General features: G+C 35.1%; 2 protein-coding genes across 3 annotated transcripts in view; one reads left to right on the top strand and one right to left on the bottom strand.

The window, feature by feature from the left end:
- The window catches only part of LOC138694975 (gamete and mating-type specific protein A-like), a 58,228-nt gene extending 53,037 nt beyond the window's left edge, over positions 1-5,191 (bottom strand). The window contains exon 1 of the mRNA XM_069819205.1: positions 5,171-5,191. Within this exon, the coding sequence (XP_069675306.1) occupies positions 5,171-5,185 (15 nt within the window). The 5' untranslated portion in view covers positions 5,186-5,191. The remainder of the gene's footprint in view (positions 1-5,170) is intronic.
- The window catches only part of LOC138694978 (LIM domain only protein 3-like), a 913,591-nt gene that overhangs the window by 492,067 nt on the left and 402,461 nt on the right, over positions 1-19,063 (top strand). The window lies entirely within an intron of this gene.

Here is a 19,063-nt window from a genome sequence, read left to right as displayed (position 1 = left end):
TTCTGTCAGGAGCGTGTTAAATTAAAACCTTTATTTACAATTTTATGAAATATGATAATATGTATACAACGTATACTACAGAATTTACAATATATGCAATATATTGCAATGTTTACAACATAGCCCAATGTAGTATCATTAAAAGTTGAACAAAATATAGAACCAAACGAAATGGCATTTTCAATTAATGCTATGTTTTGTTGATGAAACAATTATTCCTACTGTGCCTTGTTGTAATCAATTGTAAATATAATGTTGAATGACGTCATTGGGACACGTCTTTGTTAGTACATCTGAAATACGACTAAGAATATCGTATCCATCATTTTTAATCGAACCCTGTTCATTTTTTCACCAACACGGTTTCCTACTTCACCTTCTACTGCACTCAGTTTATTTACAATAGTCCTCATAATATTTATTTGCTCAACTAGTTCTACTCTTGGCTTTTCTAATCGAATAATGGCATCCGGTGAATATAAAAAAAATTTACTTAATATCCACGACTTCTTTCTCGATTGTTCTATCCTTTAGCAGTTCCTGTCGTATTTGAATCGCAGCCGCGTCATCGGGATTGAAAGACTGGACCACTTTCTTCACAGATTGGAGGTGATGTGCGTAATAATTTCAAGCTTCTAACCATGACCCCCAGCTCTTAAGAACTGGAAATGGGGGGAGCGACAATTTAGGGAATTGTTTCCTGAATTTTGATACTCGATCTGGAGCTTTTACAAATATACACTAGTCTTTCAATTTTGTATTGTTAGTTGGTTTCACTTTCGGCATTGTACCTGCACTTCAACACTCTGAACTGCAAACCTGCATGTTGAAGTTCTTATGCGGCAACTGTCCCGTTCACCTGTTGTTGACGTGCAGACACCTCCGAGTATGTCATGGAGGGGAGGACTTGGTATAAAAGGTTGTAAACAAATGACTGTGTAGATGTCAATACTAGCTTTTACTGCTCCAAATTCCGTTCCCTAATCATTACATAACCTTACCGTTTGTTTTAAGTTCGCATTTATAGACTGGGGGGGGGGGGAAAGACAGACGTATTTCACGACTTGCTGGAATATAGTAAACACAGAAAACATTTTATAGCAACAATGTTGAAGATAGATATTTTAGTTTTTAAAAGTTGCCGTCATTGAACAGAAACCAAGATGGAGATTTCATTGCAGCTAATTAGAAATTCCTCTTTCAGGTATGTAATAAACGATCTTCGCACAAAATAATGTACGATACACGAGCGGTATGTTTGTTTTCATGTTCTCGGAAATTAAAAAAGCTCAACTACGTTTCGCTTTTTCAATCTTTTCCTCGAACATGGAAACATCAACATACCGCTCTTGTAACGCATATTACTACTGTGGAAACTGACTTGTGTCACTTTTCCCGAGCACTGCAGATATATGATTCTTCATTGTTATACAGTGGCTCCTAAATCTGTGACAGGGATCCAAATTCCGTCGACGGAATTTGTGATCTCTAGATAGTATTTTGCGAGATGAGACGGAGGATTCTCTGTATGATAACATGACATTCGTCTTACGGTTGGGGAAAACCTCGGAGAAAATCCAACCAGGTGATCGGCCCAAGCGGGAATCAAACCCACGCCCACACCTGTAGAGTAACGGTTAGCGCATCTGGCCGCGAAACCAGGTGGCCCGGGTTCGATTTCCGGTCGGGGGAAGTTACCTGATTGAGGTTTTTCCGGGGTTTTCCCTCAACCCAATATGAGCAAATGCTGGGTAACTTTCGGTGTTGGACCCCGGACTCATTTCACCGGCATAATCACCTTCATCTCATTCAGACGTTATATAACCTAAGATGTTAATAAAGCGACGTAAAATAACCTGCTAAAATAAAAGAAATCGAACCCACGCCCGGATCAGCAGGCAAACGTCCCTACAGTCCTGACTATGCTGGCTCCTCTGTGCGTTGTCTGTGATTTTATTCTGATTTGTAACATGATAAGAGATAGTAATTGTTGCGAAACGTGTAAATCGCGTGAATACTTTGTCTGAAATGTCCCTACACTTTCGTACAAATTTTCTCGAAATCAAGTTCAGTTTAAATACTTGATTCAGATTGCCCATCGCTTTATTTTACTCTGTGATCTTTTTTTAAAGTTATATCAGAGAAAGCAATATTAATTTTATGCTCGACCATGCCGAAATGTAGTAATTATACACCTGATAGGAGCCCTTTAATGGACCTCATTAAAGTACACCTATTCATTACAGTTTAGATGTTCCACCAATCAGAAAACACCATTGTAGCAATATGAAAGCGCAAGTATCAATTATTCTCGGATATGCAATCGAAAGACAACTAGCGAAACGTCACGGAGACTGTAAATCCAATACTGTCGCAGAAGGTTATGTTCTGTTACTATAATAATTAGAGTTAATTGTAAATAATATTCAAATAAATTCAATTTGTCATCTCGTTTTTCAATGTCTAAATCAATTTCAAGGTTATATCAAGATTAATGTTTATTTTACTCTCTAGATTGTATCAAGGTCAATGACATTTGTGTCTCAGAAAAAGTCAATACTTTCGCGTCTGCGCACATCTCACAATTTACGAGATATTGCAGAAGGTCAGTTCCGCTCCCCAGTCAGATAAGAATAACATGAATACTTATGAATAATTTCAAGTTAGAAATATGGTCGAGCATAAAAAGTCGTATGAAACTTCCCTATAATGGTAATTAAGACGCTCGTATGAAAATTATGAAACTCACTTGCGCGCGTTTCAAAACATACTCGCGTCTTAATTACTGCCATTATAGGCTCGTTGCATATACTATTTTCCTTCTCCTTTAGGTCGAACAATACTTCGGTATACTGCAAATTCTCTGTAACTAAGCCTATCTCTGTCAACCGAAGAGGTTACAGTCGCATGTTGTTATTTTACAGTGTACATTCTATTGCATTGTTTTTATATTTTAATTTTTTGCGACAGCGCCTGATGTCAAAGAAATCGCATTTTTCTGACCTTGACGTCGTGCGCGGGCATCAAGCGTTAGGTATGGAGGGAGGAATAAGCAGCCTGTTGGATTAAGAAAATAGTGGTGCACAAACTTCAAACGGATAGTGAAATTTTATGTCGTTATTTTTATATGGCTTCTTTCTGTTTGATATTTTCTACATTGTCTGTAAAACAAAAATACTAACACCAATTTCTTAATATTGCAGTTGTGTTTTAAACGTTAATAACATAATACAGAATTAATAAGGAATTCACATAAATTCCATGGCATATAACTATACTGTACTAAGTGGTTGAAACACATCATCCATAAAGAAAGTAATATCCCCCCCCCAAAAAAAAGAGATTGAGTATGATATGATAAGTTGCAATGGATATTGATGCTATCTTTAGCCTTATAAAAGTAATCAATGAACGAACCAAAACATTATTATAGTACTAATCAAAGTTACCTAGGTATATGTTTTAACTGTAACTAATATTACGTAACAAAACGGTTATCGCATTATGCTTTTAAGGTGTTGTTGGTGCGCAAATTCCTATCATCAGAATATTAAATTATTTTCTCGAAACCTGCTGAAGCTATAGAACTGACATTTTTACAACACCTGGGGACATATCTTTTGCTTATGATGTAACAATAGTTGCTTTGTTCATTGATTTCCTTACAAACATTATTTTACCATGCGAATATTTTCAAAATTTGTAATATACTATCTTCAGTAATACGTATTTACGGTATATTACATTTACGAAAATATTGTTTCAGTACCAGTAAGGCTACTAAATAAATAGGTCTATATCTGAAAATTTCACTTTTCTATAAACAAAAGTTGAGAAAATATTCTTTTTGAATAAAAAAAAACAAACTTGTGAAAAATGTGCATTAAAATTAACACTTACATTCTTATAATGCACTTACACTTCTCAGACAATTCTAAAAATTAACATGAATACAGTTTTAATAAGTTCTCTTCCCTTTATCTATTGAATCAGTGCTGGCCATCCCTGTATGTAGCTCAACCAAGTGGTATATACCACCTCTTTCATCTGTCTCTTTCCTATCCGCTGGGAAGCGCTTAGGATCTCCTGAGCTCTAAAGCGCGCGCTGGCGCCTATGGGCATCAATTGACATAGGTAACTGCTTTACAGTGTAGCAATCACTTGCTATAACGCTTTGTGGCATAGCAAAACTTTTCTCATTGTCAATCTACAGGGTGATTCACGAAGAGTTACCATCACTTACGAATCTTATTTCCGAAGACATTCTGGGCAAAAAATTTCATATAAACACGGATCCTATTCTTAATATTTTCAAAGTTACACTGATTTGAAGTTGTTAGTAAAATACCTCTTTTATTTAGTTTTAAGGGTAAAGAACTATTCAGAAGTATCACTTCATCAATTGACTGGTATTCTGAAGCCAAACATGTGTTGTTAATTCCTTAGTTGCTTTGTGCTGTAAAGATTTTTGTTTTCCAATTTTTAACTGACAATTACATTATTCTTCCGCACTCATCATAACAATATTCTTACAAATCATACGACTTCTTGCAACTTGATTCTTTACTGTTCAATTTGCATCCTAATTTACAATCTTAAAGAGTTTACAAGAATGACGTGATTTGTTATAATTGTGGTAAATGCGTAAGAAATATGTAATATTGTAGTTAAAAATTGAAAAAAAAAAAAAAAAAAAAAAACTGTACGAATCAACTATGGACTTCACAACACATTTTTAGCTTCAGAACACTAGCCAATTAAAGAAATTATACTTCTGAATAGTTCATTCTCTATTTGTAATGTTCTTCTACCGTTAAAATTAAAGAAAAATGGTGTTTTACTAACAACTTCAAATTAGTGTAACTCTAAATATATTGAAAATAAGACAAATGTTTATGTAACATTTTTTACTCAAAATGTCTTCGGTAATATGCGGTAACTTCTCTTGAATCACCGTGTATACTTCAAAATAATTGACAGAGAAAATATAAAAGAAAGAATGGAGTAACGAAAAGTGCAACGCAGAAGTATATCCCAGGAATAATTGCATGCAATGTTTACAGAATTTTTAAGTTTTATCATTTTACATGCAACATTAAAGAAACCTGAATAAGAAAAGCACCAAATTTCAAGCATGCATTGAAAAAGTGTAATATGGCATGTTACTTACCAGGTATTTCGCCATGATGGAACTGATAAAAACTTAATAACCCTGTGGTCTTATATACTAATACTTATGTTTGTACAGTTTTCGAATTGATAATAACAAAAAAACTGGTTATATAATCAGTTTCAATTGTTACATAATGTGTAGCTGATATAACAGCTTTTGGAAATAGGTATTTGACCTAGAATAACTGCGAAAGAACTATAAGGTGCACGTACCAAATAACGCCACCTTAATACTTCAGTCACTTTTGCTCTGGAAATAAGTTATGTACAAACACGAAAATTATGAAATAGAAACTGTAATCTTGTCTTTACAAAATAGCGCAATGAAAATGGATAGATTATACTGGGTGTTCAGTTCAAAGTGTGTCATGCCTCGCTGTATGTCGTAATATGGCTAGCCGATGAGCCTAGAGAATTCAATCTTCCCACACTTCCGCGAGGCGTATTACCTTTGTGCTAGAGAAGTAGCCTAGCAAGTACGGCGTTCATTCAGAAGAGAACTTTCCGATACGTACGGTAACGCCGGTAGTGGCAGGAATGTAAACTGTTTGGAAACATGTACTGAGGTGAGTTTTTTTCTTACTGTCGGGATATGGGGAGAGGGTTAAGACGATTACTTACGTACAGTATTTGTTGACATTAACTTGGACGATCAACATGGACACGGAGAATTTGATTTGTGTTGTGGAATGTTGCGGTACGCAACCGATGATAACTAATAGGCTGGGTACGACTTGCCCGCGCAAAACACAGTTCGAAAGAGGTTATGGTAGCACACAGACCGTACAGGCCGCCATCTGTTGCTACGACGTTCAAGTTATATCGTACACGTTCTCAAGTTCAGATTGAACGCCTTGAGTAATAGGCAACTTCTCTGACATGAAAGCTGAAACTCGCTTCAAATCGCCGACTCACAACAGTGACGTCATGACACACTTTGAAATGAACACCCAGTATACTGAACAAGAATTAGAACTTAACAGGAAAACTTTGTAAACTGGCGTTATTAGGAACAGGTTTCCAATTAACGCCACCTATTTTCTGGTAACCTATACACTTATAATTGAGGCGGTAGCCGGAAAAGGGGCCCATGGGTCTATAGGCCCTTTTCGGGAGAATATTTAATTCGATTCTCCGTGTTAAAATCTACTTGCTTACGTAGTTTCGTTTCAATATCTTGTAAACTGAGGGCAGCGTAGCTAATTTAATGAACCCATGCACTCTTACGTGGAACGCAGCAAACATCAACACAGTCCGCTTTAGACAGGCACTGCAAGCAGTATAATTATGTATTGTGTGTAGCAGTTGTGATCTGTGTGCGATCTGAATTCTTTCAAAATGGAAAGAAATGAACATAACCGAAAAAAGAGGAGAGAGGACATAAAAATGAACTTAAAACGAGAAGGCAGAAAAATTAATAAACAACATGATATTACGTACATGTAACTTCGAAAGGTGCTATTGTTGAAGGTACGTTTTTGCACCAGTTATCTCTGCTGACAGAAGGAATGTTTCTCCAAATTCACTGCTGAGGAATGAGAAGATCTCTTCGAAATATTTTACAGTGGGCAAACAAAGTTATGCCAGGATGCTACAGTGGCAGGCTTGTTATAAAAAAAATCTCCTAGTCGTAAATGTAACGTAAAATCCAAAAATTAGTCGTGAAAATACATGGACATATTCTCTGCGTCGAAGTGGTGTTCAGCAAGAGATGTTTCGTCAAATGATTTTGGGATTCTTCAAAATTTCTGCCAAAAGGCAGAGTAATACAAGGTAAAATATTAAAAGGTGAAAAATTTGAGGAAAAAAGGGGGTTCTCATGAAAAGGGACCATATAAAATGAACAACAATATAATGGGATTTACTGCAGTCCATCTACAATCGATTCCATATAGCAAGATCTACTATTGTCCACTAACCCAAACCTAAATATCAAGATTCTCTTAGGGATATTCTGTGATTATTACAAAAGAAAAGACTGGTGAAGAACTGAATGTGAAGTACAAAACATATTTCAAATATTTCAAACAGTTGGCTTGACAACATCATTGGAGAGAGCAAAGTTGGATTGGGAGAAAACATCAATGAAGCTGGCTCTAAAAATGAGTGTGAGTCCAACCAGAATGTGCACTAAAGTACAACCTGCAGAAAAGTATATTCAGTTATCCATGTGCTGAAAAGGATAAATGTTCATCTTCCCTCTTGCTTAAAAAAGTCCCTTGTGCAGACGCTTGTATTTCCCTATTTTGACTATGCTGACATTATACTGACTGACCTTTCCAGCGACAACAAAGCGAAACTTCAACGTGGTCATAATTTGTGTGTACGTTTTGCAAGCAATGTTTGTAAATATGATCATATTACCCCATCCCTGGAAACAATAGGTTGGCTTGAACTAGATAAGAAAATAAATTTACATTCACTTCTCCTTCTCTTCGAAATCTTGAACTCTTCTATTCCTTCGTACCTGTCGTCTCGCTTCACTTACCTTTCTTCCCACCACAATCTGAACACACGCTCTCGCCATGAAACAATACTAACAATACCATCCCATCGCACCTCCTCATACTCATCCTCTTTCACAATAGCCCTGCCAAGACTCTGGAATTCGTTACCTGCTAGCATCAAGGATTGTTGAATTAAAATTGAATTCAAACGCAAACTTACTATGATAAACTGTCTAGCTTTCATTAATCAGGTAATCTTGTCTTACTTTTAATTTTTATTGTAATTGTAATTGTAAATTTAATATTAATTGTAATTTTATTGTTCATATTATAGTTGTAATCCCCTAGTAGAGGGGCAGAGAAGGCCTGATGGCCTTATCTCTACCAGATTAAATAAATAAATACTAAATACTAAATACAAAAGTGTAAACTATACTGTGTGTGAATCCATTCTAGATTGATATTAAAAAACCTGTAATCTGTATTCTGTATCCAATAGATATTCTTGATTCTTAAGTATTCGGTACAATTTATGTCGTAACTATGAGATATATCTAAGAAATATAATTTTACTAAATTGATTATGAAATTGCAAACCTCTGTAATGTGCGCCGTTCAATGTTGATATTAAATTTCTGCTAAAATATAATCATATTGAAAGTATATTTATAAAATAAACTTGTTCTCTAGAAAAAGGGCCTATAAAATTATTCAATAAAATATATTCTTTTACTAACACTATTAAAGTCTGAATGTATTATTTAACAAAAACTTGTGGACAAATATTATTGTAACAGTATGAAAATTGTTATCTTGATAAAAGGGAATCCAAATCGCAATGACATACAAATAAATCTTTCAATCTTTGTTTTCTCTAAACATGACTTTTGCTTATGGCCCTTTTTCCGGCTACCGCCTCAATTGTTAATGAATTATTTTTCCTAAGCAACACAAATTGAACTAAGCAACTAAATTTGAGTTTCTGTTAATAAAAGATACAAAATCACTCAGCACTAAAGAAAGATTCTTGATTTTAAACTGAAACACCAGATGGATTAGGAAAATATGTTTTCCAGTGACTCCGTACTTTAAAAAAAAAGAGACAATGTGACACAGTAGAAAGTTATTAAACACAATAGTAATATACGTTACAAGAGCGGTATGTTGACGTTTTCATGGTCGAGGAAAAGATTGAAAAAGCGAAACGTAGTTGAGCTTTTTTAATTTCCGAGAACATGAAAACAAACATACCGCTCGTGTATCGTACATTATTTTGTGCGAAGATCGTTTATTACATACCTGAAAGACGATTTCTAATTAATTGCAAAGAAATCTCCATCTTGGTTTCTGTTTAATGACGGCAACTTCGGAACACCAAAATATCTTTCTTTAACATTGTTGCTGTAAAATGTTTTCTGTGTTTACTATACTCCAGCAGGCCGTGATATACGTCTGTGTTTTTTTCCCCCAGTCTATAAATGCGAACTTAAAACAAACGGTAAGGTTATGTAATGATTTATTTTTAATTTTAATATTTTAACAATATTATTTATATAATATATTGCTGTAATAACATCTGCATCTGGAATCTCGTTGATTTTTTCACGGCTTCCTTAATGTTACTTGTATCAGGAATGCAATAAGTTTCGTGGAGTAGTAGACTTTACTTAATTTTTACAAATATTTAAAAACAATAATTAACATTGCAATTTAGGTGAAATTGCAGTGGTAAGTTTCCAATTTATAATTATTACTATGTTAAACGTCTCTAAAAATAATATGTTAAAAGCCTAAAGCAGTAAAATGAATGTCGCGCTTAAGCGGTAAGAAGAGAGAAATTGTTATGTGTGTTAGGTTGGGAATACTGAATGTGGTATTTCACACTTACCGCGTATTGGTTCTGTGCGGAAAGCAAGCACATACGCACGATCTCGCACAAAAACATTTACCTTAGTTTAATATGAATGTTTTCCAATAAGTAAAACAAAAAAATTAGGTTATGTAAAATAAAAAATAAGAAATTAAGAGTTCGATAAGCAATTGAACCCATATCATCACTACACATTCTGAACATTTGTACGTTGAAAGATTAGTGATTTTCCTGATGTTTTCACACTTGTGTAAAAACCTCGCACAATATGAACATAATGACATGTTGTCAACCCGATCTTCTTCACATATAAAACACATCCAACTAGTACTTGCACTTTATCCGTGGGTTGCAGCTCATGTGTTGTATTACTGGAAAGGCAATACAGTGTGATTCCGTAATTATCAGTGGCACTTGTAATGTTTGCGTCCAGATGTGATGATGCTCCATCAAATATCAACACCACCTCTCCTGTCACCTTATATCGGGCGAATTGATCAAGCCAATGGACGAATACAGCAGTTGTCATAGAGCCCTTGGCACTCATCACAGTCTCTTTTCCAAGAGGCATATCTGTCTCCCATTCCGGCTACAAACGTTGGCTTTTGAAGATAACGATACGTGTACAAAGGGCATTAGCGCATGTAACAATAAATTTATTGTGATATTTTCTGCGTGTTCAGATGCAACCAGATGCTCTTTCTTGCACCTCTCCTAGCCAGAACAGTCTGCTTATGCTGTACTGTCAACCTTAGTACTAACATAACCTAAAATTTTTCTGTAGACCTTTAACGCCACATGGCTTTAAAGCGCTACAGAGTACTTGATAACATGACATGCCTGTTTCTCTAACATTTTCAAATTTTATAGATAGCAAATACTTTCTATACATAGAAGAATGTTTAAGGATCACGAAAATATATAGTTTAATGTAGTTATTATTTGCTCAACACACAAAATAAAATATTGCCTCTTACCTTGATATAAGAACAGCCATTCACTATCAACACACAACAGGAAAATGATGGAATATCATGTCCAGCGGACAGCTAGTAACTCATTTCATCGCTAGATTGCAAGCGAATGCAGGCTACAGTAGTTCACTACCGAAAACTTGTGTCGTTAACAAAAATTAATAGGGTGGCGTTAAAGGTATACATGGCGTTATTTGGCTCAGGGACCTTATTATTTACATTAGAAGTAAGCCACATACTTATCCGTGTACAAAATTTTTACTTCTTCTCAAAAGCTGCTAATCTATGTAATATAAATCGTTTATGTATATTTCCGTCTTTGCCATCTGGATTGTGGAGGTTGCTAATCTGCAATAACAATGAACCGTAAAAAGGATGTTAATGAAACGTTAGAAGACAAACCAAATAGACTAAGGCCCGGTATTAGGTTAATCTAAACGACTAGAAACATTTAAAATGTGGATATGGAGTGTTGGAAGCTGTGTTGGAAAGAGTGAGTGAAGAAAGAATGATGCTGAAACTGATCAGGAAGAGAAAAGGGAATTGTCTGGGTCATTGGCTGAGTGGAACTGCCTACTGAACGATGTACTGGAAGGAATGGTGAACGGGAGAAGAGTCATGGGCAAGAGAAGATGTCAGATGATAGACTATATTAAGATATATGGTTCTTGTAAGGAGACTAAAAGGAAGGCAGAACATAGGAAATATTGGAGAATGCTGGGTTTGCAGTGAAAGACCTGCCCTTCGGCATAAAACTATGAATGAATGAATGAATGAACTACAGAAAGAGACAGAAAGGGGGGAGAGAAATAGATTCCCCGTTACGTTGCTACTAGTACACTGAACTCGTTTCTTGTAATATTGTACAGAGGAAAAGGTTTTAGTTGAAATTATTTTTTTTTTTGTGAGAAAGAGGCGTACTTACAGCTGGCAAGTTAATGGATTTCAAAATGAAATATATCCGAGCGCCAATTGTCTCCTTTGATATGATATCGATACTCCTTGACTAACCTGCACTCCTCTGATTCGCGGGAGCCGTGAAGTCATTGTAGTTCAAATACAGGAGGTTTGCCGGAAAGTATTGTTGGACTACATTGATTTAAGTTCGCTAGGCATAAGGAAGTTCTCTATGTATCGATCAAATTCAAGCAGAATTAAAACAAGGGAGTGGAAATTTATAACCTTATATACATGCTATTTGGGAAAAGGAAATTGTACCAGAACAATGTAAGGAGTCCTTAAACGTATCTGTCTTTAAGAAGGGCGAAAATACTAACAGTCATAATTTTCGAAGTGTATCACTTTTATTGACGTCATACAAAATTTTGTCCAATATTCTTTTGAGAAGATGAACTCCATATGTGGATGGAATTATTTGGGATCATCACTGCGGCTTTAGGAGTAATAGATCGACTGTTGATCAGATTTATTGTATTCGACAGATAATGGAGAAAAAATGAGAGTATAAGGGCATAGCACTAAAGTTATTCGTAGATTTCAAAAAGGCATGACACTGTTAAGAGAGAAATTGTATATAATATTCTTAAATATTAAAATTTTATCGTAAAAATCGTAATAAGTTTATACTGTATTACAGACACATAATTATGACACAAGACGAAATATTAATTCAACATTAGTAGAACCTAAATCTCTCACATCTGCTGGTCTAAAGCATAGCATTAATTTTGGCCCTCGGTTGTACAATTCTTTAGCTAAATTACACCCAGAACTTCTAACATGTAACCCACTAACATATAACAAGAAAATTAGAAACGTGTTAATATCTTCAATTTGATTAAATAAATTTATAGCCTATGTGTATGAATTAATCAACTTATATTATATTTGTATTCTATAATTTTGAAATATATAGTCCTACTTTTCACGTGCGATATTATTCTTCTCTAGTGTTAATATTATATTATATAATTCCATTGCCGCTGTAATTTAAATTTTAGTTCCTATTTTATTTCATTTATTTTTATTTTTTTATTATTTTCTATATTTCTCTTATATTAATATTGTATTATATAATTTCTGTAACTGTAATTTTAATTTTATTTCCTATTTTATTTTTTTTTTATTCTCTTGTAGACCTATTAATATTATATTTGAACTGCGACCGAACACGAGCGCTGCTCATTCGGTCTCAAATGTTGTTAATACTACTGTATCTCCTTTTTTATATTGATTGTATTATTTTATTTATATTTCTCTTGTTTGTAATTATATTCTTTATTCTGTGGACTATATTTAAATTAAAATAAATAAATAAATAAAATAAATATTAATTAAAATGTGTCTCAGTGAAACATTCAACAGAATCGGTATAGGCTAGTTTCTGTCCGACGCATTTTCATTTCACTGCGGGTTAAAGCAAGGAGATGCACTACCACCTTTACTTTTTAACTTAACTCTAGAATATGCCATTAGGAAAGTCCAGGAAAACGGAGAGGGTTTGGAATTGAACGGGTTACATCAGCTTCTTGTTTATGCAGGTTACGTGAATGTGTTAGGAGAAAATCCACAAACTATTAGGGAAAATACTTGAAGCAAGTAAAGCGATCGGTTTGGAAGGAAATCCCGAAAAGACAAAGTATATGATTATGTCTCATGATCAGAACATAGTACGAAATGGAAATATAAAAACTGGAAATTTATCCTTTGAAAAGGTGGAAAAATTCAAGTACCTTGGAGCAGCAGTAACAAACATAAATAATACTCGAGATGAAATAAATCGCAGAATAAATATGGGAAATGCCTGTTATTATTCGGTTGAGAAGCTTTGTCATACAGTCTGCTTTAAAAAAACCTGAAAGTTAGAATTTATAAAACAGTTATATTACCGGTTGTTCTGTATGGTTGTGAAACTTGGACTCTCACTTTGAGAGAGTAACATAGGTTAAGGGTGTTCGAGAATAAGGTGCTTAGGAAAATATTTGTGGCTAAGTGGAATGAAGTTACAGGAGAATGAAAAAAGTTAAAAAAAAAAAACGCAGAACGTTGGAAGACCTGAGGGGATAAGACCTTTGGGGAGACCAAGACGTGGATGGAAAGTTAATATTTAAATAGATTTGAGGGAGCTGGGATATGATGGTAGAGACTGGATTAATCTTGCTCAGCATAGGGATCGGTGGCGGACTAATGTGAGGGCAGCAGTGAACCTCCGGGTTCCTTAAAAGCCGTTTGTAAGTAAGGCATAAGGAAGCAGATAACATGAGAGTATCAGATGCCATTTCAGACAATGGGATTTGATTCTGCTCTTAGGATTGCTATTGAATGATCTTCAGAAATGACATTCAGTTAATATGGTGTTGTGTTTATTGTCTCTTATTACAATCCCATAGTCTGTACAATATTTCGTGTTCTCAGAGCTGAAGCTGTTTAGCGACTTCCTTCATTGAAAGATTCGCCGGAAGGGACCGTTGAACCATCAGTGGATTGTGCTTCCGTGGTTAAAGCATCAGTGGCTGACTCTTCCGTGATTCCTGTTGTCTTGATTGGAGTGTCAGTGGCTGGTGCTACCGTGTTTTGAGCATTAGTGGCTAGAGCTGCTTTGTCTGGAGCATCACAGCCTAATGAGGATGTGATTTTTAAAGAATACCACAGTCCATTCATGCCGGTTAGAGCCAGCGAAGCTTCATTTCGTAGAGAACTGAGAGGAATGGGCTCAGCTATTACTGCAGCAGTAAGAGCAGCGATAGTGAAAAGTGCCTAGAAAGATAAACAGGTCAATTTAACACAACTATTAGAGAGAGAGGACATTTTTTATTCCGAAATTTTTACTATTATTCATTCATAGTTTTCTGCTGAAAGACACGTCTTTTACTGCAAATCCAGCATTCACCTATCTTTCCTATTAATGAGGACCGTTTTAACAAAACTCAACAAACGCCATTTTTTTCGAAATGCGGGTTTTGACGGATTCTGGTCAATTGTAATGAGAGGAAAATGATGCAGTGCTCATAATATCACAAAACTCAACATTTTCCGTTGAAAAGAGTGCCTCAATGTAAAGAGTTTTCACAAAACTCAACATCTCCAGTTCTTAAATTTTCACAAAACTCAACATATCCTCTAACTCAACATTTCACACTTCTATCCTGTTTCACAAGCCACAATATTTTACAATAATGTAGCATATTTGCATTTTGACAACAGTGACACATTTCGGAGCTCAAATATTATATAATATTTTGTTGTTTCCTGCGTTAATTCAGTATAAATCTGGCCGCTGCTGTAAATGATGTATTTTATGAATGCTGATGAAAATTGGATAAGAACCCTGAGTATTCTAAATCCGTTCAAGCTACTGAAAGGGGCAGAAAGAGTAGCAGAAGAGTACGTTAATGTAAGAGTAAGAAATATATAGTTGCGCCTAAAAATAATGATATACCTCCAAACTAGACTGTAATCATTGAGAAAAGGGAAAAAGAAAACGTGCTGCAGGTTCCTTCTGCTCAAATGATCTAATTAATTTTCGAGATAATTTATACAGAAGTAGCACAAAAGTTGAACAGGATAATTTTTTCCCAAGACAAATTAAAGTTGATCTACCTAAGCGGCATAGAAGGACTTCAAAAAGCTAGAAAGATTTGTGTCTATTTCATATTTCGTAAGAGGTGAAAATGGAGAAGATTTCCCAGTAGGCCTATGTGCTGCTACGTTTAGAAAAGTGACAAGTATGTTATTACGACATTGAAGGATGACATAGGTAATTTAGAAAAAATGTTTACTAACAGAAAAATCCTTAAATTAACTCTTAGAGATTCTTTTCAGATTCTTGTGGGTCTCAGAATAAAAATTGCATACTGATTGCCATGCTTGTTGGTTATCTGGAAAGCTCTGAAGTTTTTAAAGAAATTAAACATTTCTTTCCTATCCGTGTCCATAGCTATATGCCTCCGGACCATGTGTTTATTTATTATGAAATTATGGCAATGTTTGGGGACGTAAAACTTTTGGGCAAAGGCTGGCATACTTGTGATTTAAAATCGATGACAAAAAATAATGTAAAAGTCAAATTACCATTTAAATTATCTGAGATGAGAGTATTTACGTACCAAAGAACTTGTAAGAATCGTGTAAAGTGTTATTTACAAAACACAAATTTTTCTGCATCAATACAAGTTCAAGTGTTTAAACCAAGAAAGACAAGTGCTTCTGTAATGTCTAAAGCATCTGACCTTTCACTGGTGAACCATGTCAGCAAAAACAAAGCTAATGATATGAGGAAGTTAATGAGTTACTTCCATAATGGTATTTCGGAGAGGAGAAGCAAGGTATTTTATGGTAAAGTTTTAAAGGGATATGCCAAAGATTCTGATAATAGAATAGATTATGATGAACCATTGCAATAAAATTATTGTGCACGATTTTGATCTTCAGTGATCTGTGTAATGTATTGCACAAATAGAAACAGTTAATTCGTGCAAATAAAGAGTTCTTGTAAGTCAATAACAAATTTTGGGAGAAAAAAAAAAGCTTGAAATTAGGTTTCAGTGTGTTCAATTAACTATTTTTTAATTCAGGAGTACTTAAGCACTATTTTAAAATACATATTAATGATTTTGATGAGGATTTTACAGCTGCGAATGAAAAATAATTAAACATTTTAAGGTATGTGCATTTAATAAAGTGGATATGTTGAGTTTTGTGAAATTCTTAACTTTTGTCATATTTTTTTTCAAATAAATAAGACAACAATAATAGTTGCACTTCATATCAATTAATGCATCTCTGAAAGAGGAACAATGCCCAATTTTTTTTTCAGAATTATAGCATCAAAGGTCTGAGAATAAACTAAAAAAACGGTTCCTGTAAAATTTTTGAAGTGGCGTTTGTTGAGTTTTGTGAAAATGGTCTTCATTTTCTGCCTTCCTTTTAGTCTCTGCATACGATTCATATAGCCTATTATATTAATGACGTCTATCATCTGATATATTCTACTGCCCCAAACATTTTTTTCAATTCAACATTTCTTTCAGTGCATTCTTCAGAAGGTATAATACACACACATTGATTCACGTGGATTTACCGTCACATTCGGAGCTTATTTCAGAAGACATTCTGAGCAAGAAATATCATATAAACATGTATCCTAGCCTCAATATTTTCAGAGTTACACTAATTTGAAGTTGTTCGTATAATACTATTTTTTTTATTTTTTTTTTAGTTTTAAGGGTAAAAGAATATTACAAATAGAGAATTAAGTATTCAGGAGTATCATTTCTTTAATTAACTAATATTCTGAAGCTGAAAATTTGTTGTGAATTCCATAGTTGCGTCGTACAATATTTTTTTCAATTTTTAACTGCAAATTTACATTTTTCTTATGCATTTAACACAACCATTGTTACAAATCACGTCACTCGTGTAAATTCTTCAAGACTGTACATTAGGATGCATAATTAAACTGAATAATTTCAAGGGAAAAATTGTTCCGGGCCGGGTATCGATCCCGGGACCTCTGGTTGAACGTACCAGCGCTCTACCAACTGAGCTACCCGGGAACTCCGCCCGACACCGTCTCAACTTTTCCCTTTATAACCACACAACTCGCGTGGGCTGACGAAATGCCAGAGACCCACATCGAGTGCACACAATCTCTGTGTGACTTGGAATTGTGGTTTTCTGTTAACGTACACAGTGACGTATATATTATGCAAATCTAGTCTTTCAGGTAAAGCTCCCTGTAAAGCAGATTTGAATAACGTTCAACCAGAGGTCCCGGGATCGATACCCGGCCCCGGAACAATTTTTCCCTTGAAATTATTCAAATCTGCTTTACAGGGAGCTTTACCTGAAAGACTAGATTTGCATAATTAAACTGTAAAGAATTAAGTCCTAAAGGCGTATGAATCGTAACAATTCTTCTGATAAGTGCGTAAGAATGATGTAATTTTAAAATAAAAATTGGCAAACAAAGGAATTAACAACACTTTTTTAGGTTCAGAATACTAGCCAATTAAAGAAATGATACTTCTGAATAGTTCATTCTCTATTTGTACTATTCTTTTACCCTTAAAACTAAAGAAAAAGAGGTATTATACTAACAATTTCAAATTAGTGTAACTCTGAATATATTCAGATTAGGACAAATGTTTTTATGACAGTTTTTGCTCAGAATGTCTTCGAAAATAAGCTCCGTAAGTGACGGTAAATTCTCTTGAATCACCCTGTATAAGGGAAATACAGAGCGTTGGCCTACGGGTGAGGTCAGGAAAGCAACATGTACTGATACGCCGCTTTGTGCGCGCAGTTGTTGAGACACGCACGAAAATCAAGGACATCAAGGTCGACAAGTTATCAGTTGTGAGCCAGCTGTTGCATTATTTAACACGTACACTTCAGTTTCTTGACACTTACTTGCTTACAAATGGCTTTTAAGGAACCCGAAGGTTCATTGCCGCCCTCACATAAGCCCGCCATCGGTCCCTATCCTGTGCAAGATTAATCCAGTCCTTATCATCATATCCCACCTCCCTCAAATCCATTTTAATATTATCCTCACATCTACGTCTCGGCCTCCACAAAGGTCTTTTTCCCTCCGGTCTCCCGACTAACACTCTATATCCATTCCTGGATTCGCCCATACGTGCTACATGCCCTGCCCATCGCAAACGTCTGGATTTAATGTTCCTAATTATGTCAGGTGAAGAATACAATGCGTGCAGTTCTGTGTTGTGTAACTTTCTCCATTCTCCTGTAACTTCATCCCTCTTAGCCCCAAATATTTTCCTAAGCGCCTTATTCTCAAACACCCTTAACCTATGTTCCTCTCTCAGAGTGAGAGTCCAAGTTTCACAACCATACAGAACAACCGGTAATATAACTGTTTTATAAATTCTAACTTTCAGATTTTTTGACAGCAGACTAGATGATAGGAGCTTCTCAACCGAATAGTAACACGCATTTCCCATATTTATTCTGCGTTTAATTTCCTCCCGAGTGTCATTTATATTTGTTACTGTTGCTCCAAGATATTTGAATTTTCCACCCCTTCGAAGGATATACCTCCAATTTTTATATTTCCATTTCGTACAATATTCTGGTCACGAGACATAATCATATACTTCGTCTTTTAGGGATTTACTTCCAAACCGATCGCTCTACTTGCTTCAAGTAAAATTTCCGTGTTTTCCGTAATCGTTTGTGGATTTTCTCCTAACATATTCACGTCATCCGCATAGACAAGAAGCTGATGTAACCCGTTCAATTCCAAACCCTGCCTGCTATCCTGAACTATCCTAATGGCATATTCTAAAGCGAAGTTAAAAAGTAAAGGTGATAGTGCATCTCCCTGCTTTAGCCCGCAGTGAATTGGAAAAGCATCAGATAGAAACTGACCTATACGGACTCTGCTGTATGTTTCACTGAGACACATTTTAATTAATCGAACTAGTTCCTTGGGAATACCAAATTCAATAAGAATATCATATAATACTTCCCTCTTAACCGAGTCATATGCCTTTTTTAAATCTATGAATAACTGATGTACTGTACCCTTATACTCCCATTTTTTCTCCATTATATATCGAATACAAAAAGTCTGTCAGTAGTCGATCTATTACGCCTAAAACCACACTGATGATCCT

Source organism: Periplaneta americana, chromosome 2 (assembly GCF_040183065.1).
Source record: "Periplaneta americana isolate PAMFEO1 chromosome 2, P.americana_PAMFEO1_priV1, whole genome shotgun sequence".
Classification (NCBI taxonomy): domain Eukaryota; kingdom Metazoa; phylum Arthropoda; class Insecta; order Blattodea; family Blattidae; genus Periplaneta; species Periplaneta americana.
Note: the sequence above shows the minus strand (reverse complement) of the source record. Positions and strands in the feature narration are given on the sequence as shown.